Genomic DNA, 26,975 nt, shown 5'->3' on the forward strand with positions numbered 1-26,975 from the left:
CAAATTCAAAGAAAAACAGCTCTGACCATGTCCAGAAAATGGGCTTACTTGTAGTACATAATTACTGAACCCTGCAGAGATGGACCATCACCGTTGAGATTAAAACTCCCCTTCGCTAGAAGATGACTGCTCTCGCCCATTTCCTCCTTCTCTACAGTTAACATTTCTTTTTTTCACTATTTCCTGGAACTATGGCCGTGGTGGGGGGTTTTGCTTTCAGCAGGAAGATAATGCTTCTTGGAAACGTGAGAGCTGCAGTTCATCGGCCAGGGAATGTGGATAAGATGATGACAGGGGAGGAGCTGAGTTGATGATTCAAGAGGTACCAAGCTGGAAAAGGTCCCAAAAACATCTGGATTCACATTGTTGTTGTTTGTATTTTACAGTATCTGTGAAAAATAGTCATTTGATGGGTCTGAGATGCCAGTTCTGTCTGGATGAGGGTTCATGTTGTGGTTTTTGGTGGAATTACCTAGGAGACAAAGATAGATGACCCGTCCCGCAGGCCACGTCCACACCCTGTCTGAAAATAAATCCCCATCCAAAGTCTGGGGCTTTGTTTTCTTAAGGGGATTCTTACGACCTTTTTTATTCTCTGTGCTCACTGCATTATTAATACAACTGAATTTAATTACAAAAGCAGAGGTCATAACTCCAGCTAAATCCTTTTGCGTTAAAAAAATGCTTGTAACTCAAAATTTGGTGTTTACATTGGACATTTATAGGGCAAGTGCATTTTATGACCTATGTGCTTGTAAAAGTCATCTAAAAACCACGACAGTCCATTATTGACACTGTGCTTCTGTCACTCTGGCTTCACATTATTCACAATTCCTGATCTTTCCTGTCTTACAGGTATGACAAAGATTTAAATGTAATACTTCCAAAGCCGTAATTTCACAGCATTTCCCACAGGTTGAGGATATGTTTGCAGTGGTTTGCATTGAAGTTTGAAGCAATGGTATTTCAATTTAGTATTGAGGCAAACAGGAAACGAGAGGAGAAACGTGGGCGTAACGCGTAACAAAGGTCTACGCTTTGGTTATATAGTATGTGCCTTATTTGTTCGGGCCATCAGGACCTCCCTCCGTCTTCATGTTTAATGGACAAATATGTGAGTGGTATCGATCGTGTCATCTAACTCTGCTAGAAACAAAGTATTTCCAAAAATCTCAAACTATTCCTTTGTATGCAATTAAAAAACTGAGGAATGGTAGTCTGGTTGTACCCACCTCGCAGACCTGTTAACCCAGGAGCCCCGGGGGGCCCAAGTGGTCCAGTATCACCCTTCTCTCCCTTTGGCCCTGGAGGTCCTGCAAAAAGAAACACAATTATGCTCACAATTGATTACATTATGAGTTGGTGATACCACGCAAACAATGCAAATACTAACACAAAATGTGTCATCGATGAAAATATCTTTTTTTTTTTTTTTTTACTTTACTGAAGAGAAATACAAGCTGCAACAGGGTTTGTTAAAGGTAGAAATATAAGAGAAACTCAATAACATTTAATAACTGCATGTTGGATCGCTTATCATCAAAGGTGTTGCCAAAATCAAGGGAGGAAGGAATCGTGTAGATGATCACTTGAAGAGGGAAAACATGAGACCATATAATGATTTTATCAATGTCAGGAAACCTCAGTCCTATTCCTCATTCATCATGGTAGCTACACACACGCACGCACACACGCACACACAGACACGCACCCACAGACACACACACACACACACACACACACACACACACACACACACACACACACACACACACACACACACACAGAGCAGACAAAATGTAGGCCAAACTGGGTCTTACAACTGGTTTAAGGATTCAATCCAAAAAGTTTGTTTTACTTGGAGAGAGTGAGTGAAAAATAAGCCAAATAGTGATTGAAAGAGGGTGAGTGAGATACACACATACAGAGAGAAAGAGGGAGAAAGAGAGAGAGAGAGAGAGAGAGAGAGCGAGAGAGAGAGAGAGAGAGAAAGAGAGAAAGAGAGAGAGAGGCCTGGCCACAATGGGAGCCACATGTTTAACAAGGCGGACCACAACACAGCTTGTGGGAATGCTTAAAAATTCAGGGCTTGTTATTGTCCAGGGGTTCTGATCCTTCAGAGCCTCTAATGTTCTTCATTTGCATGTTTCTGATGCCGATAAACTGCTGACCGGCTTTGAGATACAGATCTGCCTGCTGCCGCCTGGAGCAGCTTCACAACTGGACACACTGAACTGGTGACCGCAGGTCAGGAGAATGCTAAAAAGTCACATTAAGAGGTGACGCTGGGTGTCTACTACCCAGTCTATGTGTGTGTTCTCGTATTTCTATCCTTGACTGGATATTCTGGATCAACAGAGAAAACAATTGGCAGCTATTTTGAATAATTGTTGATTTAAAAAGTTTTTTATTTATTTTTTTAACCAAATTTCTGTAGAGTTTCTGTAGGGACCATCTTCCTATTGAAATCCTTTATGCAGATTTGACCTGAAGACCTGATCTGACCTGAGTTAACCTTTGCAGTTTCTAGTCAGTTTTGGGCAGACTTAATCTGCTACAGATCTTGGGTTTCTGCACACCTTCACAGTACCCCACGGACCCATGAATGGTCAGCAGTCAACAATATAATACAAACAACAGATGTTGCAGTTTTAAGTAGAAAAGGGCTTAATCGTGTGTGTGTTTGTACTTATTTTGGCCAAGAGTCAGCCTTTCTGGCTATTGTTTTTATCTAATTATCTTTATCGGGTTTAGCCAACACCAATGAATTTCACTATATAGGCCATTCTATATATAGGTTTCATCATGAGGGAAATGTGAATATTTGTACAAAATTATGTTGTAGTCATCTAATGGATATTTCACTGGATAAGTGAAAACTTTTACCTGCTGGGGCAGCTATAAAGGGTCAAAGGTTAAAAAAAGTAGTAGAATTCATCTTTTGGGTGCTGTGAACAAAATGTCATGGCAATCCATTGAATAGGTGTTGAGAGTTTGAATAAGATCTGGTCAGGTCAGACATCCGCTATATATTTTTGGAGGCCATGAAGATGCCTGGTTCCATTTTTCCACTGATGGAGATACTGAAGTTTTTATTGTGATGTTTGGTATCTGGACACTGGTCCAAAATGATCTGTGGTCACAGGAATGAATAGCTCAAATTGTAACAGTTAAACTCCAACATTTCTGTTCAACAGCAGTGAGATAAAGCTGGACTCACTGAGCTTTTTAAAGTTTGTGTCTGCATGCCTAAACTTTGGTACAGTTCCCCCTGATGGCCATGTAGAAATGATGTCCTTGTTAATAGTTTGTTTTAGTAGAGCTTCACATTATTAATCTCCTGGCTCTCAGAGTGTATTCGTTCACATGCCAGTGTTTCTACAATAACAAGCTCAGCGGCCCCTTCAGGATCAGCCTGAAATCATCTGACAGCACCGAGTCCAAGAATACAACGCAAGTGTGGAGTTCAGGCGCCTCCATCCAACATCCAGTCTGTGCTACACATCTATTGCAGGATGGAGCAACAGAGCAGTGAGCTTGTCTTTTTTTGGAGACAGAAGGTCTCAGCAGAGACCACAAAAAGCTGTGATGGGACAATATGTATGTTAAATGTAAGGGGAGATAAGGAGCGTGTTGCGAAATCCCTCACGGTGACGAATGACCCAAGGCATTATAAGGGTTTCCGTTGAGGATACAATCATTTTAACAAAGAACAGATGGACAAAACTGTGATCAAAATGAGGCTAACATGTTCAATGTATGTCCCTAATCTGAGACAAATGGGTTGTGTTTGACAGTGATTTGTTCCTAGCGATTTAGTCCAGAAAGTGCCTTGGCTTTACAGATACCGTTACTCAGAGACAATATATAAGAAGATATATATTTACCTATTTACCCTGAGAGACATTTTGGGTTATGAGATTTTCTGAGGATAGTAAAATATTGTATCTTGGATTAGAACTTCTCCTGGTTGCCTTCAAATAAAACCCAAATACTAAAATCCTGTAGAAGAAGGAACCTCCCAGTCTGTGCAATGGATGGACATAGTAAGATATATATATATATATATATATATATATATATATATATATATATATATATATATATATATACACACACACGTATATATGTGTTGGAAAACTGAGATTGCCTTGAGGAATAAAGGAAAACCTTTTCCAGAAAATATGTGAAATGAATCACCTTCACTGCAAACTATTATAGCGGTTTTGCCCAGTTTTTTGGTAACATACATGAAAATTCTTACAAATAAAAAGCAACAAAAAAAATTGTTTTGAGTTGAATGTGAGTTTGTGTAGGCCAGCCTCAACTGAGCTACGTAACTCTTCACTAGCAAAGAAAACGTGCCACTCAAATGTTCATTAATGGTCATCAGACGACACAGAGGGCTGTAAACGTTTCCAGGCCTCAGCTCCGCTCAAAGCGAGTCATAACATATGACTAACTCAGCATCCATCCAAATCTGTACATGTCACCACTGCTGTGGGAAAACTTTATGATATTGTAATTGGGATTTCAATAACAGTTATGTATGAAGTTGTGTCATCTTATGGCAAAACTTGGAGAAGAGAGAAAAGACTTATCCAGTAATTATGTAACTCTGAGTAGTCTCATATGATACATTTGTTTTCAAATATAGGTCACCATAACAATAATCTTAAAGCCCCTGGGAACTCGGCTACATAAGCAACAGCCAAAGTACAGGTTTAAAGCAGCTATAATATATATTATTCATTATAATAGTGTGTTGTTATAGTTTCATTGTGAAAAGGGTCGCTTATAGTAACGAACCTACAGAGAATTATCCTCTGAATTGTAGCTCCCCTCAGTTTTACCGAGCTTCATTGAAAGTTTCATTCACATTTGTTTATGTCTTTTACTGTTTTGATTAACTGTAGCTAATGCACTGTAGTCCAATAGATGGTGTTTTCTTAGTTAATGTTGGCAATGCAAGAGTTTTATCCTCACCATTGGAGCAAAAGATCAAAAAGGCACTAACAAAGGACCTATTTCTTGTTGCTGTCTTTACATAACAGCGTGTGGGCCTATTCATATACGTCAGCAAATATCTCCAAACACAAATAGACAAAACTCAAATTCATGTGAATACACAATGACTCCCACTCTCTGTCGAACACACACACACACACACACACACACACACACACACACGTGCGTGCGCACACACACACACACACACACACACACACACACACACACACACACACACACACACACACACACACACACACACAGATATACTGCTGTCAAATTTAAAGATAGTTGTGAAATCCAAGTAGAAGGCGTTTGCTTCATGCCAATTAAACACTCTGCTTAGAGTGGCAAAAAAGAGTAATGAAAGAGACACTGTAAACCACAATACATCACTGAAAAACTAGGTGGGACTTTTTGGTCCAGTGCTAGACTGGTTTAACTCCTATTTGAAGGACTGGTACCACTTTGTGTCTATTGGTAATTACACATCTGAGGGTACAAAAACAACACAGAGTTCACCAAGGCTCCATTCTCGGGCCAACACCTATATTCTTCCATTTGTGCAGTTTATGGAAAACAACTAAATACCTTATATCATAATTATGAGGAGGAGACACAGATTTATATAACGATATCAACCATGGTTCCATTCAAGCACTGAGTGTGCAATGAACAAATCTATGATTGGATTTCCCAACATTTTCTTCAATTAATCAAGATGAAACTCAAATAATGTTTTTCGGAGCCAAAGAAGAATAACTAAAAGTCAGTGCTCAGCTTCAGTCGCTAATGTTAAGGGTCACAAATCAGGCCAGAAGTCTTGGTGTAGACATGGACTCAGACACAATAATCTCACACAAGAACCATTTAGTAGGCCTTCTGGAGCTTTCAATCATATCACATGATTTACCAGAGCAGAGAGTTTGCCCAGTTGACATGTAAACGTAAACGTGAAAACTTATTTTTTTCTTGAAATGGAAAGTCCATTCTTGACCTCGGCATTTAGTAACTGTTCTGGGGCTTTCGTTTATATTACATAATCTTCCTCAGCCGAGTTTGCTGCCCTTAAAAGGTACCCTGTGGGGTTTTCTTATTGTTACTCATCAAGATGTACTGTGAGTATCCTTGAGGTCTAACAAATGTGTTAAATGCATTTGCATTTTCTTTTTAAGTAGTTTGAATGCAACATTGTTTACAACCATGTTTATATGCCCCCGGTTGGATCCACCTGTGTCTTATTACCCACGCAGGCCTACCCAGTGTATTTAATCCCTGTGTTCCCCTTTCTCTGTGCCGGTCCGTCATAGTCCTCTGTGTCAAGCGTTCCAGCTATTTCCTTGTGTTCATGTTCCTGTTTTTTTGTGATCTCTGCCTGTTTTTCTTAACCTTGTTTTTGCCTCATCCTTGCCTGAATTGTTTGCCTGATATTCTGACAGATTCCCTGACTCCCGTAACCTGTTTTGAGAAGTAAAGACCACTATATATAACACAAATCCTCAAAATACTGGCATTGACCTTTGAAAATCCATACGTTAAGTCACTGATAAGACACTAATTGAGGATAACCTTATACAATATAATATAATACAATACGATATTTAGGTTGTAATCAAAATCGTCTGATCAATTGTCTCTTATTGGGCGCATGTTACTGTAAATAATACCATGTTGTACAATCATTCACCACCTGGAGAGGTAAAAGACTCCAGGCAACATTTTAAAACAGCTTCTCATGTGTCTTTATCATTAATGCAACATGTGTGGCAAGAACATCCCTGCGTGAGTCTCAGAGGAATTAAAGGCAGATGAAGTAAATCAGAAGAAAAGGGAGAAGAGGATGGAGAAAAGGAGGCACGATAAGGGAACACAACAGAAGAGTATAAACATTGAAATGTAAAACATTTCTTGGCTAAGGTACCTGCAAGCTAACAACAAACAAATGGGCTGCAGAGCTAAAACTAATGACAGAGCTGAGTGGTTGAGTTTTCATTCTGGACTTGGTCGAGTCTAAATTTATCCCACAATTGTTTCCAGGCTCAGGAGTAACGGCATCCCACCCACATGTGAAGCAGACGCGAGTTCAGGGGTCTTGTTCGGTTTGAGTTGCCATCAATCAACTCGGGCCGCGTCCCCTGCCAGCATTACGTCATAGCATACGTATTCTGATTTTAACAAACCGGGGAAGTCATTTTGTGCCCTGGCAGCTAGAGTCGTACCACATCGGGACAAATCAGATCTGAAGAGATTTGAGGAAGAACATTCAGAGTTGCTCAAAACCCGGGGTGGTAATCCCACGGTGTAAAGTCATGTTAGCATGCTACGGTCACTTGCATCCAATCACAATGCAAACATCCATTGGCTCAGACCTACTAGTGTAAATGATCTTTTTGGAGCACAAAGTTCTATCTAACTACATAACACTAAGTTTTAAATTCTCAAGTTCTCATGTAGTCCTACTCGTTAGTTGCAAACAATACCGTGTAGATGTCTTGTTTTGTATATTTCACTAAATTAAATGAAAGATTCTTTGTCCTTAATGTTGGTATTTTGCACACATGCATGTTATCCATGAAGTCTGTTTTTTGTCATGATCAGACTTCATTTCTCAGATCAATTTAGCCCAGTTGAAACTTGGACATCTTGACGCATTTTTGACCTGCACATCACATAATTAGAGCGTATTGGACAGGAGCACTAAAGCTAACCACAAATGCACTTAGGGGGAATTTTGGGCCAACGACAGAGGCACTTGGACTTCTCAAGTGCCTTTCTGGTGTCACCCTTGGGCCAAAATGATGGATTGAAATGTCCCCGTTGGTCCCTTTTCTTGGTTCAATACAAGTTTTAAAAAGGGGCTCTTTTGCATTCAGGGCAGCAATCTGAAAATGTTTCTTCGCTAACCTTCAAATATGGTGAGGTTCTTCAGGACCAGGGAGTGCTCCCAGTCCTTCAGGCGGAGGTCCTCTGTGATTGTGTTGAGGATTTCCATCTCGTTCCTCAGCTGAGCCTCCGTGTGGACGTGGGTCACCCATAAACTGCTGGTGTCCTCTGTTATGTTGCTGATCTGGATCTGAGCAGCAGGAGTACAGGCAGAGGGACTGTTAACAGCTGCAGTAGTTCGACACTTTGCTGCAGTCAGATTTCCTAGTTAGATACGTATTGTGTCAGTACTGTATTTTATAAACGTTGACTTTGAGCTCTCAAAATGTCATCACATTGAATTTATAGGACATTTTTGAGAAAACTGTGATGAACCTGCAAGTCTTGTATCTTCAGGTGGTGAATACTGATGTCGTTGCTGAAAGTGTGATTGACAGCTCCCACCGTCCAATTGACCTCGTCCAGTTTCTCTCTCAGCCTGCTCACCTGTCCTGAGATTTCCCTGACAGATAAAACAAATAGAACTTTATTCCTCTAATTCAATTTATTATATTATACAGAGTCTCTGTTGTGATGGAATTACACTGCCATGCTTTGGAAATGAGGACTTTTACTGTAAAATAAATGTGTACCTGAACAGCAGGTCCTGGTCCTGGAGCCAGGTCGAGGCTCGGGACACCTCCGCACTCAAGCCCGTCAGGTTCCTGCCGGTGGAGCTGCTTAGGGAGGACAACCTGTCGTCCAGCTGCACCAGGTAGCCCTCTGACTGAAGGGAGTGAGCCTGGCTGCTCCTCAGCTCCACCTCCAGGCTCTGTGGGTGAAATAACTTAAAACTATCAAAGTAATTCATCAAAAGTGTCACTTATAAAGAGAAGCACTTGAAAATCCCAGTGAAAAAGCACTGATTGTTGAGTATTAATCTAAAACTCTATACGCATCCTTTACTGTCATTGAATACTCCGTCAACATCAAACTATATTCATGTTCTGGAACACTTTCCAGGTCTAAAACCCTGCTTTGTAAAAGCTCTTGTTTTGCTTTTTGTCAGTCTTCTGTCGTACCTTGATGAGGATCTCCAACCTCTGCAGCCAGTCGCTGTGGTTCTGAAAGAGATTCTCCAGTTTCCAGATGTTCTCCAGCAGGTCGGCCTGAGTGGACGCCTCGCCCAGGGTTGGCTGGAGCAGCCGAGAGCGCTCAGACATCCGGGTCACGTTCTCCATCAGCACCTCCTGCCGCTTAGAAGACACCTGGGAACGAGAGACTGGGGAGGGAAAGAGAAAGAATAGAGAGTGAGAGATTTGTTTTTGGTGTTGATTCAATGATCCCTCAGTCCCCAAATTGAGTATCATTTACTATCAGTCACTACTGTCAGCTTAGACCCAGCCAGCACTTAAATGCAGAGCAGATGTTGACTAAGTCGCTTGCTCTAATTTTGATTGTCTATTTTTGCTAAATGTATTGTTTTGTTAAATTATGACCTCAATATTTTGATGACTTCAAAACTGGTTTCCAGAGTTGGCTCACTGTGAGGTTCTCTGTGTTTACTGACGGCATATTGTGGAAATTCTGTCTTCATTTTGACTGATGTTTAAGTTGGCCTCTTCATGTTGATGTTCATCCAATACTTGCAGGAGGGAGAGCATTAGCCCAGAGTGTTTTTTAAAGATATGACGTATAGATTCCTAGTGATGGAAAGTAACTACGATAAGTGCATTTTACTCGAGAACTACTTATGTACAATTTTGAGGTACTTTTACACCAGTTTATACCTACTCCATAGGAAAATATTACACATTTTACTAAATTGATCTGACAACTATACTAGTTACTTTAGACAAGATATGATGAGCTTGTTAAATACAACACATTGTTGAAGATTATATATAGTTTATTATTTTTAAAAAGTGAGGATTAATGTATAAAAATGTTATCCTTTGAACCCTTTGGAAGAGGCCCAACCAGAAAAAACTTTTAGTTGTAGAGTATTTTTACATTGTAGTACTGCTACTTTTACTTAAGTAAAGGGTCAGAGTACAAATGTATTTGTTGATCTTGCCTATCCATTAAAATGACAAAAAATTGCATTTAGTTTTTTGTCTCATCATCTATTTGTTATAACGTGTAATAACATCATTTAACCTTAAATATACATTCAATTAGAGGGACTTTTTGACGACAAATCTGAAAGAAACAGAATTATGAAGGAAGGAAGGAAGAGGGACAACATGAGAGTTTGTGGAGAGTTTGGGGACAACATGATCTGAATTACACACGTGTTTATTTAGCTGTTGCATCACATTTGCCATCAGTTAACATATAACTGATGAAGCTTTCTTGTCTTGTTTTTGGCTGTTGCATAAAGGCCACTTCTTCTTTTTCTTATCCTCTGTTCTCCACCGTGCCTAATGAGAAAAAGCTCCTCGGTTTCATGTTATGTTGAGAGCAAGTTGCATGGTAACGGCTCGATAGCCTGGGAGATATTTTGAAACCAGATCTTTAGCGTTACGCCATGACGACATTCTCTCTGCGGGATAGCAGGGACCAATGTGTGCAAAATTCCTCCTATGGAGAAAAAAGGGAATAACTTGGGAAATGAGGGGAAGCAGAGAATTCCCTTCACACATGCTACATGCTCTTTGACACGGTTATGCCCCTAACAGTCCCATATCACAAAGTCTCCGAACGTGTCTGTATCCACATCTGTTTGTGTGTGGCTTTATGCGCTAGCATCAAGACCAAGAAACGTGTGCATGACCTCAGAGCTAAGAAAACTGCTGCAAAGCCACAGTGCTGCAAACAAACCATCTCAATTCCCGCTCATTACGTGTGTTAGGTTTATTCCTAATGACCTGAAAAATGAAATAAGCCCAAATCTCTCCACTACACAGAACGCTTAATTGCTAAATGATGGTCTGTCAGCATTGGTGAACACACACAAATTATAGATCAACCAGAACCTGGTATGGAGTTTCTCAGCAGTACTGGTGCTTCAGAATGAAGAAGAAAAGAAGAACATATAGTAGACCAATCTTAGTCTAAATAACTTCTTAAATGCTTATTTTATCGCTTCACTCCTCTCAGGTACTGAATGTGCAATTTTCACTGTCACTTGATTGAGACCGTAGTGCTGTATGGTTGATCCTACTTTTTCGTTCCTTTTGTGGAAATTTAGTAAAACTGTCAAACCATCTGAGCTTGATTACGTTATATATTTGCAGGGCCTCGTTAACCAAGCACAATAAACTTACTCATGCTTGCAGTCCGAAAGGTACTTGGGCACTTGGGCAGTTACCTGAAATACATCTTACAAGCAGGCACTTGACTACTCGCAATTACTGCAAGTAACCCATATGCCCAGTTCAGACTTTATCAGCCCAATTTTATAGCCCAACCTGCAGACATAGGGTGTCTCAACCGGATCAGGTACAGCAATGGGCGACATGACGGCATTCAATTGTGTGTATACCGTGTAGTACACTGTACACCTGGGACACCACAAAATGTCCCGACAGAAAGACTAGCATGTTTGTCATTTTGCAAAATGTTCCCTCATGTCCACGACTTTGACCAATAGCAGCAAATCAATCAATGGTACAATTGCAAACATGGCGAAGAAAAAGGGGAATTATGTTGTTGATGCTGTGAGGAGGAATTTGCAACAGAGGAAATATCTCAGTTTTTATTTTTTCTGAACACTAGAGAGCCAGTATCATACACACTGCAATTGATGTTTAATTCTTGTTCCTTGAAGTCAGTTTCTAGCACTTCCTTCCCAATGGTAAACTTTGTCATGTCTTTCCGACACACCAAGAATTTATGACTCTACAATCGTCTAATCTGACACAGTGACCAAATATTGTGTTGTTTGAGCCCGGCATGAGAAGGTCAGAAAGAAGAAGAAGGATGAAAACGAGAAGGACGAGGATGAGGAGAAGATGAGGGCGACAGCATCAGTTTGGGTTTCTGAAACTCTTTCTTAATGTACAAAACATCTATCGTGGTCAGCATGAAATATGGTCTTTTTAACTTAGTTTATGAAATGTTGACACTTTGGAAAACAGTTTTCCTGACAGAGACAAAACATACGTGGATACATTTCTGTTTGATAATCTTGTGAGAATACTTTAAAAGTTACAGGTGGAGCAGCGGCACAGAGTTTAGTGTTCCAAGAATGGTTTCCAACTTTTCTGAAATTTGTCAGGGGAACTGAAGAATGTGGTTTTTCTAATTGAAGGTGCAGAATTACATTTCTTAACCACAGACTGCTTGGGGGTTGTGGGTTCTCACAGTTCAGGACAACTGTGTGCTATTAGAGTGAAGACATGTCAACTTATTATCATACTTGGTTGCCAGAACGCATTTGAACAGATTTTCCTCCGCATGTCACACTTTGTTTCCTCTGGTTACACCGCCTAAAGGAATTATCAATCAGCATTAGAAATCACTCTCCACTAATTGATGTCTGTTGAACTGCATCTTTGTTAACATGGAGAGCTCTGCATATACAATCAACCAGACCACAGAGGTCACTGTCAGGAAACAGAATGGAGATTTAAGGTTTTTCTATTCACACTATTATTCCTAAAGTAAATAATGATATGGAGTAATTGTCATTTAAGTGTAAGGATATTTTTAAGTTTTTAAGATAAGTTTAAATGACCAAAGTGGACATTTATTAAATATAAATGTTTAGAGAAGCAGGCAAGTGTCTTGAACTGTAAATCAAACTGCAGTGGGTTAAAATGTATAGTTTTATCCAGAATACCTCTTGAATACACTAGTAAAAACAAACATACATGAATTTATATGTAAAAAAACAGTAGGGAAAAGACATATAACCCAGATAGCTGTAATTGTACTTCTCTTTTAGTCATCAACCCTCATAATGTCAGACTGCTATTTAGTTACAGCAGGAGAGATGAGTGGGTGTTATATGACTTCAAGCAAAGATGGTGAGAAATTGACTGAAAGAAGATACACATGTCTGACAAATCCATTTCAAACCTCTCAGCTCAGCTCTGTAGGAAGGGAAAGTCATCTCAAGTCATTGTTTTTTCCATTGACCTCCTATTCTTTCCTCTTTATTTCACACACACACACGGGTGGGTATGGATGGCAGCAATACTCAAAACAGATTAGTCCCAAATTCACAGCTTCATGGTCTTTGGATTCTTCTGTGGAGTAGAGGACATTCATGAATCAAATGTTCGGAGTGCGGTCCAGCACGACAGCTGGACTTCAGTGTGTATTGAAATGAATTCAGAACTGTTTGTTCAGTCCTCACACGGTCTTCTATGCTAGCAGTGGATTCATATTATTTGCAGTGTTTTATCTGCATTCAACATGATTAGCACTTTCAGTGAACAATCAAAACATTACCTAAAATGTAAAAGCTGGCCAAAAGGGTAATCACTTACTTGATAGATATGAATCATTTTAAATGACCAATATACTACAGTGAACTCATACTAAAGTATGTAAATGCATAATCCAAACTGTGAAAAAAATGTTGGCATCAAACTTTTCTGCAAACCACGAGATATGTTGAGTGCTGCGGATTCTGAACCGAAAATACGTTTCATAAATATGTTTCATCAGCATCATATCACACTTCCAGACATGCACAATGTCACATTGTGAAACAATAAGTTATGTTTAGGGCAAAAAAACCCCTTTTCTTTATATTTTCATGTGCAGTTCATTCAACCTTAGAAAGATGGGATCTGGATGGCTGTCTATTTATTGCACAAAGACTCTTTCTGTTGGATGTTCTCTCTGTAGCTCTTTCTTTCACACATACACAAAACTTATCTTGCTATACTTGTGAGGACTTTCCTTAGACTTAGTCTTAATTTGTTAACTTTTTTTTTTACAGTGCATTCAACATGAACCTCAACCCAAATCTAATCTAAAACCAAGTCTAACCCCCAAACAAATAACTAAGATTCTGGCACATTTCGGTCACCACAATGCAGGTGAGTCCCTACAACACAATTCGGAGTCATGGTCCCTGCAAAGTCACACACACACAATCGTGTTTTTGATGACTTTTCGGGACATTACATTGACATACAATAATTTCATGGAGACTAATCTTAACCCTTACGCTAACCTTAACCTGAACCTAACCTTGCCCTCACCTTAAACCAAGTCTTCATCCTAAAATGTAATACTTGTAATACTATGGGGATGTGCATTTTGTCCCCATAAGGAAGGCGAGCCCACGCAATGTGACTGTGTAAACAGATTAATGTCCCTACAACATGGGTAAAACACGCCCACACACACACACACACACACACACACACACTCAAACAGAAAAGGCTGGACAGTGTCGTGGTAAGGGCAGACAGAGTAGACAGAGGGAAGTCTATCAGAGCTGCATTCCTCTGTGGGCATAGCCAAAAACAACATGGTGCCTTCATTTATCAGGCAGCAGTTAAAAGAGTATCCATGAAATATTTCCTCTCCCCCGGAATCCACATTTCTTTGATGTCAAACACAATACACACACATATCATACAATACATCTTTGTTCACTTTAAAGTTCTCTAAAAGAAAAACCAACAGATACAAAAATGTATTTGTTCTTCGCAATACACAGTATTTCTAGAAGTTTTGTTTTCTGTTTCTAGGTCTTTGGTTTAATGATTGGAGGGTTTTGTTTCAATGTTTTTGGTTTCTTCATAATTGTTACATATTTATAGATTCATATATATACTGTCTTGAGTTCTTCTTTTAGTGGCAGCTGCAAGGACAATTTTCCTGCAAGTCTGGTGCCCTAACATTAAGCAATGCCTTTGTTACTTACTTTACAAGCTTATATTTCTGTGTTGACTTGTTCTTTAAATTGGCATTCTCTTGTGTTAATTTCCTATTGTGTTATGCCTCATAAACTAGGTTTCTTCTAATCTATATGATAGGTCATTCATCATCGGTATGAATGTGGTTGGGATCTGTACATGTTTCAATTTACACACATTCTCACTGTGTAAATAACTACTCTCTTAAACCGGTCTGTCCCTTTAAATCTTCTTCATCTTAAAGTCTTTTGTGATCCCTGTGTCGTTTAAAAAATGTTGTACAAGTCAAATGTCCTGCAGTTCTCTGCCGCCAGGCCCTGCACCCATGGTTACTAATCTCCTTTTTCAGCTCTCACAGGCTTTTTAATAAAGCTACCTAAAAGAAGCATGTGTTTACCTGCGTGTGTGTTGCCAAGTACAGAAAGCAGCATCATTTGGCTTTAAAGGGAGCCGGCCATTACAAACAGAAGCGTAAAGTCAGGTTTTTTGTGTAGACATCATAGACTGTAATATGACAGTTGGTTAGAGAAGCCTACATCAGCAATGATTGCAAATATATCCAAAACTACAGGAAGAAACCCTCCACAGAAAACTGAGGTGTACAGTTGAAATAGCTGCAAGGGCTGGATTTGGATGACTTAAATCTACTCATGTCTGTGAGGGTCCAGGACTGCACGTGTGGAACATGTCCATGGAATATTATGACTTTATTCTATTTTATCCCCTCCCCTGTAATTTTTTTTTAAACATACCAAAAAAAGTTAGCTTTGTAAATTCAACAATTACTTTTATTTGCATAACTTTAATTAAGTTTCAGTATACAGAGCCCAGTTTCTCTCTGGCTTAAAACATTCAGCTAAAAACGACCATTAAAAACAGAAAGAATTGTCTCTACTCATGTTTGCACCCTCCTCAAACAGACTGTTAATGCATACTCTGCAGCATGGCCAAGTATGTAAATGTCAATGTTGTTTCTTTGTGGCAGAGTTTATTGTACCGTTGGCAAAGAAGAAATCTCTTGAATGACAAAACACGTCGGGCTGGATTGTTGCATTGTAGAATCGGACACGAATCAGACTTTTCGAGGACCTCCTGAAAAATGTCAGTGCTTTTTAGAGACCACTAACTTTGACGATTCCGTTAGAGCTTCTTCGTGTGCGGTAGAGTTTGACAACATAGAAGAGAAGATGAAATGTTTGAAATTTTTTTTTTTTTTGTATTTTGTGATCTAGAAATGTTTTCAGTGCAAACCTTGACCTCACCACAGCTGTGGCTCACAAAATGAATGAAAGAACGTAAACATGATTACTTTGATTATATGTGTCCGTTTATCCATCATCTAGAATGCTCAACTATAAATTAACCCCTACGCTGTACAATTTGTGGTTAAACCCCTGAAAACACCACAATGGATAAGCATAAATTAGCAAAACCCATTACTTGCACACAGGTCTTTCATCAGTGGACCTCCATGAAGGAGTCAGAATTGGCTAATAGATTAGTGACACACCTTCAGAGCCTCTACCGGCCTCCTCTTCCTTTGATATTGACCGCCAGACAGACATTTATCTCAAAGGATAAGCAAGTTAAATAGAGTTTTGGACTTGACTTTAACCAGAACATCTTGTTGGAATAAAGCTTCTGCGATGCTGCGATCTTCCAGTTATCCAATCCAAACATAGAAACATTAAAAAAGCCAGAGCAAACATTCTTGCGAGTTGGGCTGGTTTGTGGAGTACCTGGAATGACCCTTCTGAATAAAGCAGGAAGTTAGGAGCTTGGAAATTGTGCTTGGTTGTATCTGAAATGCAATTTGGACATGTCACATGTTATTGCTAGCGTGGACATGAGTTGGGCGCAGCAAGGTTACACCCCTACTCTTAGCTTTGCTACATAAACAACTTCCTGTATTGGCACTGATCGTTGGCACAGAACAGGTATTGTGGATTGCATATTCGTCCATGAATGTTATACCTGGGCTTGAAGAACTTTACTTGTCGCTGTAAAATAGCTGAACTGACTTCAACATTCGCAGACTATGTAATGTAACTCTAAAATACAAATCCAATTTAGTTTCATAACTAACCAGCCAGAGCTGAATGTGATCTGATCTGGAAGGAGGATGAGAAAAATAGCAACCTGGAGAAATATTATAACAGCTGGTACTTAGTTAAAAATAGCCAATTTACCATATGTGTCTGCTACCAATGCTCTATCTATGCAAGTTCTATTTGTAATGGACATACAACATCTCTTTTTTTGGGCAACCATTTTTACTATCCCTCTAATAATGATAAATAATAATAAAGTCAGATATGGACACCACATCTGTCAGTGTTTTCATGTGTTTGCATGTGAGTGAGTGACACACAGCGATACCAGTCACCTTCAACCAGACAAAATCCTGACCAACATCCCACTTCACTTTGAGGGGATGCCAGCGGCAGGAAGAAGGGAAGGAAATAAAGAAGAAAGAGTCTTTTTGTGAACTGCAGACCTGAAAGTCCTCCAGCAGTGAATGAGAATGAAATTACAGGAGCTTTGAAATCAGACAGGCAACAACCTGCTTTCCTCGAGATCACATCAAAAGGCAGCTATTATGTCATTTTAAATGGATGGCTGCAAAAGGCTAGATTCATATCCGGAGTTCAGCTCAATTACCATCTACTGGTCTAAAGACAAAATGTGTGTGAGATGAGTATAAAATTGGATTAACACTGCAGTAATACAGTAAACAGAAATAAGAAAAAGAAAGAATGGGGTGTATGGCTCAAATCAATCACAAAAACCTAAATGACTAATTTAGTTAGTTTTTAATTACATTTTGCTAGGAATCATTAGTCTGCTAGAATAGTTGCTATTAAGTGGATAGTTAACGTCATGGGCTGATTTGCATGCACAACGTTATTGCACAATAATTTGCAGACAAAACTATGTAAGTGATACAAACACTTTTTTTGGCCACTTAGGGGGTTGTAAAGTCAACATTGACATATTTAAGTTGATACGGTGATCATGTTATTAAACAGATTCCAATTTTCACATCCGGCAGACATGGAGCAATATTAGCATTCATTTGGAGTTGTGTTTCTTTTCTGATGAATGTAAATCTAATGTTCTCCCTCTTTTAGCTCTGTTTGCTCTGGTACCAACCAACTTCTACAGAAAAACATCTGGCTTTTTGGCTGATAAAAGCTCCACTATATGCACCAGATATTTGCTGCTATTTTACATTTATTAATCAGGGGACGACTTGAAAAGCAAAGTATTTTGTCTAACCCACTCTGCTGACCTTTTGAGTTTGAGCTATTGGTTCTGTAGATGGTGGAATGAGCAGAAGGCCAATGAAAAAGTAACCTGCCAACCTCTTCAGTCAAGACAAAGGCACCGATGAGGAGGGGGGCGAAGACAGGTTTTATGGGAAATGTGGCCATGGTAAACCACTGGTGTCGCATACAATCTGTCATTGCGAATATGATCTCTTTGGTTTTCAGCTAACATAAACACATATTACAGTTCATTTGACAGTGATGCATTAATGTTTGAAGTTATTCTCTGCAATATGGCTCCATCTGAAGAAAACTGATTAAAGCTATTTTGTTGTGATTCTTTGGGACTGGTGCCATTATCACACAGACCACATGTTTGGCACGGGTTCATGAAGCCAGGCTCACACCGCTGCATGCAACCCTCTCACACATAACTGCTGTCATGGGTTAATGCTTAGTCATCAACCGGTTCTGCAGCCGTGGCTACATACAGTAAACATCACCGTTGAACCACAGGAATACAATAGATGTAATATAAATATAATTTCTAAACAGAGCTGTTGAATTTGAGTTTATAACAACTGGCTGAAATGTATAAACTGCAAATTCAACGAGGCAGATGTAGAGGAGGAAGAAGTGTAATCTTTTTGTTTATTTAGTCATTTTATGGAGGGTTAAACAATAATGTCTCTACACTACTGCAGTCACGTTGAAGTGTATCTCTGGGAGAGGTTGTGTGTGTAACTCAGCTGCAGGAATGTCCAAATGAAGTGACAGCGGTGGCGGCGGTGGGGCTTTTGTTTGATTTCTAAGCGTGGACCCTGTCTGATGTGGCAGACATCAAAGTGAGGCTCTTGCTGTGAGAGGCTGAATGAAGTGTCTGTGTGTGTGTGTGTGTGTGTGTGTGATAGAATAGAACCTGTTTTCAGCCTCTTGTTGGGGTGTCTGTGTGTTTCCTGGTGTGACGTTGCAAGGATTTAAATGAGTGGATCAACTGACTTTCAAAAATTAAAACACAGGATTCGAACCTGCTTCGCTTTCTTAATTGATTGACTCAATGGTCTTTTAAAACCTGTACAGACACTGCAAATGATAAATATTAAGGTTATCTATGCTGTGAGAGATTTGTTTACATCAGTAATCTTAGTAAACACAAAATGCTTACCTATCAGTAAATATCCCCAAATGATAAACTGTATGGGAAAATACCAATTAAAGTTTACAGTTGTGGTCAAAAGTTTACATACACTTGTAAAGAACATAATGTCATGGCTCTCTTGAGTTTCCAGTTATTTCTACAACTCTGATTTTTCTCTGATAGAGTGATTGGAACAGATACTTCTTTGTCACAAAAAACATTCATGAAGTTTGGTTCTTTCATGACTTTATTATGGGTTAACAGAAAAAGTGACAAAATCTGCTGGGTCAAAAATATACATACAGCAACATGAATTAGCAATTTTGGTGACTTAGAAAGTTGTGTCAATGAAATGAGCTTCATAGCATGGCCTCTTAACTTCTTGTGAGTGATTATGAGTGACTACAGCTGGTGACTTCTCTGAGGCCATTTAAATAGGGCTCATTGGATACAAACGCCCACAAACGCTACAATGGGAAAGTCAAAGGAGCTCAGCATGGATCTGAAAAAGCGAATCATTGACTTGAACAAGTCAGGAAAGTCACTTGGAGCCATTTCAAAGCAGCTGCAGGTCCCAAGAGCAACAGTGCAAACAATTGTTTGTAAGTATAAAGTGCATGGCACTGTTTTGTCACTGCCACGATCAGGAAGAAAACGCAAGCTATCACCTGCTGCTGAGAGAAAATTGGTCAGGAGGGTGAAGAGTCAACCGAGAACCACCAAAAAGCAGATCTGCCAAGAATTAGAAGCTGCTGGAACACAGGTGTCAGTGTCCACAGTCAAGCGTGTTTTGCATCTCCATGGACTGAGAGGCTGCCGTGCAAGAAGGAAGCCCTTGCTCCAAAAGCGGCACCTTAAGGCTCGACTGAAGTTTGCTGCTGATCACATGGACAAAGATAAGACCTTCTGGAGGAAAGTTCTGTGGTCAGACGAAACAAAAATCGAGCTGTTTGGCCACAATGCCCAGCAATATGTTTGGAGGAGAAAAGGTAAGGCCTTTAACCCCAAGAACACCATGCCTACCGTCAAGCACGGTGGTGGTAGTATTATGCTGTGGGGCTGTTTTGCTGCCAATGGAACTGGTGCTTTACAGAGAGTAAATGGGATAATGAAGAAGGAGGATTACCTTCAAATTCTTCAAGATAACCTAAAATCATCAGCCCGAAGGTTGGGTCTTGGGCGCAGTTGGGTGTTCCAACAGGACAATGACCCCAAACACACATCAAAAGTGGTAATGGAATGGCTAAATCAGGCTAGAATTAGGGTTTTAGAATGGCCTTCCCAAAGTCCTGACTTAAATCCCATTGAGAACATGTGGACAATGCTGAAGAAACAAGTCCATGTCAGAAAGCCATCAAATTTAACTGAACTGCACCAATTCTGTCAAGAGGAGTGGTCAAAGATTCAAGGAGAAGCTTGCCAGAAGCTTGTGGATGGCTACCAAAAGCGCCTAATTGAAGTGAAAATGGCCAAGGGACATGTAACCAAATATTACCACTGCTGTATGTATATTTTTGACCCAGCAGATTTGATCACTTTTTCTGTTAACCCATAATAAAGTCATGAAAGAACCAAACTTCATGAATGTTTTTTGTGACAAAGAAGTATCTGTTCCAATCACTCTATCAGAGAAAAATCTGAGTTGTAGAAATAACGGGGAAACTCAAGAGAGCCATGACATTATGTTCTTTACAAGTGTATGTAAACTTTTGACCACAACTGTAGGTCTTCTGACTTACAGAATTCTTTAAACTTATGGTTTCCCTTCCTGACTTGTTTATTTTCCTACTCAGAGACGCACTGGATCGTCTGCTGCAGAGTCTTATCACCTAACTAAACTGCTTTACAGCCACTACAAAGTACATACAACTGTAACATGTATGCAAACAAAGCAGTTGAGGGTTAATTTGACATGGTGACACAAGAAACAAACATAATGGTTCAAATACTCTCGTCTTAACATGCAAAAATACAAATGTAGGTAATTAAAAATCATCAGTAACTAAAAACAAGATTTTTGTTACATTTAAAGGTACCGTGATCACTATTTTGTCATACTGTATCCTGCGGCTGCACTGAACAGCATGAAACGTAGCAGGTTATGACTTTACAACCATTGATTCGTCATTGTTTTCCTCACCTTTCTATCAACTGTTCAATTCCTCTGTTTCAAGTTGTCGCCCCACCAAACACAGTTGGACAGCACTAGACATGTGTGTTTAACAGACTTAAGCTCAGTCTTTGGAATCTGTTGTTACTTAATTACTCTGCTAATAAAACAAAAAAAACTAATTTAGAAGCCCACTATCATGCTCTTGAAATCCCTGAAGCTTAATTAAAACCCCTCTCTCCATCAGATAAAAAAAAAAAAAAAAATCACTAACATTTAATGGAGAGCTGCATCACTGAGGCTTGCTGCTTTTATTTGAGTTATTTACACACTGCAGTGTTCCACTTTATTGCACCTCATGAACTTATTTGGCTTGAAGCTGAGCTGAATGTGTGTAGCTCTGCATGTTTACAACTTTTCAAAGCAAAGGTGTCAGCTGGGTATGATAAGGTGTAGCATTAGAATAGATCTTTATTACAAAGGAGAACAATGGTCAAGTGCAAACTGCAGGAAATCAAGTTATGGGGATACATATGAAAATCAAGTAGAACTAAGTACCAACATTACCTGTGACGCATATCAGCATATGTCAGTTAAAAAACTTTTTGTTCCTTTGTATTTCTAGAAATTGAGTTCACATAAGCAGGACTAGAGCTTCTTATAGTAAATGAGGCTGGATGCCAAATCTCAGGGTTTACAATAACAACCTCTTTAAAATGTTGCACTAAAGCACCCAAACATACAGGCAATCAAACAAAACATATATTAAAGCAAAAATACATAGACTTAAACATCCATCTTATACATTTATAATATATTATATCTACAGTGTATATAACACGAGTAGGAGTCTAATGCCATGCTAGCACTTTGGTTCCCTGCACTGAGAAGACACAGAGAGACAGGCACCAGAGAGAGAGAGAGAGAGAGAGAGAGAGAGAGAGAGAGAGAGAGAGAGAGAGGTCCAATTAGTCTTGACATGTTAATGGCTTGTGCTTGACTTTGACTGCTTAAATGAGGCTGTCCCCTGACTTTTTAGAACCCCTCTTGTTGAAGAATGAAGGACTGACTTTTCTCTGTATGTTTCTGTGTGCATGTGTGTGTGTGTGTGTGTGTGTGTGTGTGTGTGTGTGCGCATTCCTCTTATGATGGGACACCTACTGGGAACGCTGGATCCTCTCCAGACTCTTTTCTACAGAAAGGATGACGACCACAGTACAGAAACTCATTAGAAAAGGCTTTATGTTCTTAGAGTCAATTTAGGGGCCCTGGGACGGTACAGTGCATGTGTGTGTGTGTGTGTGTGTGTGTGTGTGTGTGTGTGTGTGTGTGTGTGTGTGTGTGTGTGTGTGTGTGTGTGTGTTGTGCCACTGATGAATTTGTTTTGTGGTTGTGCGTCTGTGTGCATAAATAAAAGTGCATGTGCTCTTGTGTAGGCAGGAATTTGTGTCTTTTTATGTTTTTTTATGTTACGTTCATGTCAGTATGCAGATAGGCTGTTTGTTTCCAGGTTTTCAACGATTGTGTGTATAATCAAAGGTTTTGTGTTTTATGCACACATGCTTTGTGTTTTATGCACAAATACTTGTGTGTTTGTGTTTTTATGAGTCTAGAATTATACTTTTTGTGTGCATGTGTGTTTTTATTTGCGTTCATGCTTGCATTTCTCAACACATGTATGGGGGTTTATGTGTCTCTGCGTGTATATAGACATGAAAAAGTAAGTGTCTCTTCTGGCGCATGCTCTTAGTCTGTGATGGAGGATTTACTCTCCTGCAGACAAAGTATGTCTAAGGAAGGAATTTCTCACCCGTGACGAACACAAACAGACCGAGATTAGAAACACCTCGTCTTCAGCGTCAAAAATGTTGATCATTTTTACAGAGGTGTGGTTTAAGACCTTTAAAGTTCCTCTTTAAAGCCGAAAGGAGTGGCACTTCGTGGTGTCAGATTTACCCTCTGAACGTTCTTCTAACGACAAACTTAGCCAGACACATCTGGTCTACATTAAAGACGTGTTGTGAAAGAGTGTGCGTGCTTTCTTGAGTAACCTCAAAGTAATCTAAAGGTTGTGGTTTTGGTAAAATTAACCTGCATTGTTTTTCTGATGGTCAGGTATGTCAATGTCCTCTGCCCCGCCAGTGTCCCACAGACCCCAATAGGTAGAAGTTTTTAATGGCAGAGTAAGTATCCCCTTCAGCAAAAAATATCTTCCAGGGCTGTACCAAAAATGTACCAGAAAAACTGAATTCAATGAAAAAAGTTAAAGACAGTACATCCCTGAAATAAAAAAATTAAAAAAGACAACTTTGATCCCAAGCCCAAAACTGAGGTTCAGGTTAGGGTTGAATTATTATTGCTCAAGTGTGAAAGTCTGCAGTCTTCAGCACCAACAAACACCATTTTATATAAGCCCTTGACCTTAAACCTCATGGCTCAACAGAATAGATGAGTCCATGAGCAAGTGGATGGGTTGTGGTTAATTCATGGGTCTCTATTAAGAGAAGGGCAGAAAGTAGCCGACACTACACAAGTTTCTAGATAGCAGAGACAACAGAAAATAAATTGGAAAAGAATACTTAGAAGAGAACTTTGGAGAATTGGTTATGGACAAAACCAAGTTAAAATAAGATGAGAACCGATGCTGTACAACATACATTTTAATGGGAGTTGTAGTTTTTCTGTGCTTACAAAGTGATCTTTGTTTGTCAAAATCACAAAGGTTTGAAAATAATTAGCACATCACACACAACAGGATATTAAGATTATCGTGCCAGGGGGAGAAATGCACCACCTCACGTGATTTCATGGGGAAGAAGATGTAAATAAAACAAAAATGTACGTGTTGCATCAACTTGTTGTAGTAATGATTCGCAATGAGAAAAAAACAAACGCTAAAGGTTAAACGAGTCTGGGTGAGAAATGGTTGCAGAGAGGCGGTCAACACGGGTTGCTATTCTTAGCGAAAACTGGAAGTGAGAGCTGGGTCAGTTTTTTATCTGTCAACAGTAGCATGCTAGCTAACGTTAGCCTCAAGGGCAGGATGTTTACCATTGCTTGGCAACACCGTCAGCTGCCCTGGCTTATCTCTCTCATTGCTATAGAGTGGTTCAGGAATGAGTTCTAAAACCCGGAAAGCGTTTTTGCTCATCTGGTTCGCTTGTCTTCAAGTCGATTGGTTTTCTGAATGTTTTTTTTGTAAGGTGCCTAAATTAAGGTCTGTCGTTAACACAAGCTTAAGCGATTTCAACGTTTTGTTCTACAATATAAAATACATTAGTAAACACCTTTCTAGTGAATTGTGAAGCTTGTATATGTCTTAAAATGTAGTTTGCAAACAAGTGGCTAAATGAGACTACAAAATGTCATCACGCAGACTAGTCCGCCTGTACAGCCTCGTCGGCTTGCTCATGTAACCGTGGTGTAGTTGGTTTATCGTCGACCGCGGCTTTTTACTTTGTGACGATTGCATTGACGCTTCAAAAATCAAGGCGTGTTCATGTATGAAGATTATCTTGCAGAATAAGATATGTAGTATCATAAACAGGTATCTGCAATGATCCAAAATCCAATGGAAAAATCCCATTGGCTTTTTGTCAAGGGAACCAGTGCAATGCTAACTTTCTGGGTTGGCCTAAAAAAACACAACATCCCTGCACCACTCTATTGTGATCCCACGCGGAAGATTCTGAAGTAATCATCCAAATTTTAACTCCTAAATGTGGAATATTTTAAATTAATCAGGGCGGCCCCAATGAGTCTGCGAACAGACTGGATTTGTAAAAGCACATTACCAGATATACCTGGTAATGTGGTATACCTGGTCATTACCGAACAACGGTAACGACCAGGGTCCCAGACCAGATTTTCCCTTCGATTGTCACAAGGGCTAATGGAACAGAGGCTAGCTGGGATGTGACCTCATGACTACAGCTCTCCATGAAACACTTGCTATAGAAACGGAATATTTAACTTAAACCAACGGCTAGGGACAGAGCATTGTAGTAGGAAAAGTTGATGTAAAACACCAACATAATTATGCTAACACATGCAGTTACCCAGTTACTACAAAGGCCTGAGACCAAAATAACCCCAAGTTGTTTCAGGGCCACTGCCAACTGCCTATTTCTGCTTGGCAATAACATTTCTGTTGCCTATCACTAAAAAACACAAACTCAAGCTCATAGATTTCATGGCTTTAAAGAATTATAACAAACCCACCCATCGTGTTTTCCAGCAGTTAACTGGCTGAGGAAAAAAACACAACCGTGCCAAACCTGTGAGCTGCATGTTTGCTGGAAAACATGACTCAGTTGCACCTACAGTACAGTATAAGTTGAAGGGAGGCATGTAGGCAGCGCTTCAAGACCTGCAGCATGTAAGAGGAAAATAACCATGTAAACATATAACTGGCCAATTTCCTCAACCACACCTGTAAAATTCGAGACTTTATTTTGTGGATTATGGCAACAGTGGCGCGTGTATGAATTTCATACCATTTTTGTCATGATTAAAGGTAGTAATAGACCCCTAGATCTCCATCGAGCTCATCAACACATATATCAAATGTGTACATCCTGGTTAACCCTCCTTCCTGAACACGCAGGCTGTTATCAGCTTCTGTCTGCAAGGCCATATATGGGCCAATCACTGGCTATTAGATGTGTTTGTTGGGTGTTTTACACAACCTGTTATTCTAAGAACTGGCTCCAGATGTAGCACAAGGTATTTGTAGCAATCTCTCGCCAAAAAACAACGGAAAGAAATCTCAGCCCTTCGCAAAGAGAAGAGAGTTCTTCTGTGGCTAGAAGTTGTCCAAAATGCCATGGAATATGAGGAAATAATCCAGTTTTTTAATAGACTCTAGAGTTATCTTTATATGCACCATATAAGCACAATGCTAGAGAAGTGTTCTAAAAAAGGCTTTTGCTCTGCTATAAGAGAAAAGAACCAACAAACCAAACCAACCAACTGTTTTGCACCTTTTGCATGAACCAAATTGTGTAGTTGTGTATACAATTATGGTAGTGAATTGTCACTGCAGCAAGCATGGTACTCTACTTTTTATTATTTTAATCTTAAACCTGCTGGATTATTTGAAGTGGATCTACCTTTGCATATTTGGGTGCAGGACTAACATATATTATTGATTTACAATTTAATCAACATAACAAAACATGCTCTGGATTGTTACTTAATTTTAACACATAGCCACACACTTATTACACACACATATATATATATATACATATATATATAGTATAACATAGTTCAGTCCAACATTTTTTGCACCTACTCCTCTTTATATGCAGTAATGGGTTGCAGTGTCTTATCTTAACTTATCTATTGTAATACTTTGGATGTACTCACAGAAAAAAAAAACATCTGAAAGAGCTTAGGAACTTTCTAAAAAGGAGTTTGGACTGTATTCTGCCACTGATTCTTTTGGCATTTGTGTTAATGGAGAGACAAAAGAAAAGCGGCAGTTTTAGACAAAGCTTTGCATCTGGTTTCTTTTTTAAAAGTTGAGAAAAGTTCATCTCTTAAAAATTACGAGTGATTTGGATCAATTGCAACCAAGAAGAGGTGTGGTTTCCAGCAATGCAGCCAGATACCGTAGTATAAAGATCATTTGAGCATTAAAAATTGAACACAGAGACAATGACATCAGCTTCCCATTTTTAATCCTAGAACCTAAGCAACTAGAATTAGAACAATTACAACACAAGTTTCTGTCTCAGCTTTTTGGCTTCAGAGACTGT

At 39.5% G+C, this 26,975-nt stretch overlaps 1 protein-coding gene across 1 annotated transcript in view; it reads right to left on the reverse strand.

The window, feature by feature from the left end:
• scara5 (scavenger receptor class A, member 5 (putative)) overlaps nt 1-26,975 on the reverse strand; it is a 61,761-nt gene that overhangs the window by 24,146 nt on the left and 10,640 nt on the right. Inside the window, exons 3-7 of the mRNA XM_068708224.1 lie at nt 8,955-9,154; nt 8,526-8,704; nt 8,269-8,395; nt 7,915-8,083; nt 1,233-1,313 (exon numbers count right to left, since the gene is read on the reverse strand). Of these exons, the coding sequence (XP_068564325.1) occupies nt 1,233-1,313; nt 7,915-8,083; nt 8,269-8,395; nt 8,526-8,704; nt 8,955-9,154 (756 nt within the window). The remainder of the gene's footprint in view (nt 1-1,232; nt 1,314-7,914; nt 8,084-8,268; nt 8,396-8,525; nt 8,705-8,954; nt 9,155-26,975) is intronic.

The sequence above is a fragment of the Cebidichthys violaceus genome, unplaced genomic scaffold, assembly GCF_023349555.1.
Source record: "Cebidichthys violaceus isolate CVI_PGR_0920_01 unplaced genomic scaffold, fCebVio1.0.p SCAF_14, whole genome shotgun sequence".
Taxonomy (NCBI): domain Eukaryota; kingdom Metazoa; phylum Chordata; class Actinopteri; order Perciformes; family Stichaeidae; genus Cebidichthys; species Cebidichthys violaceus.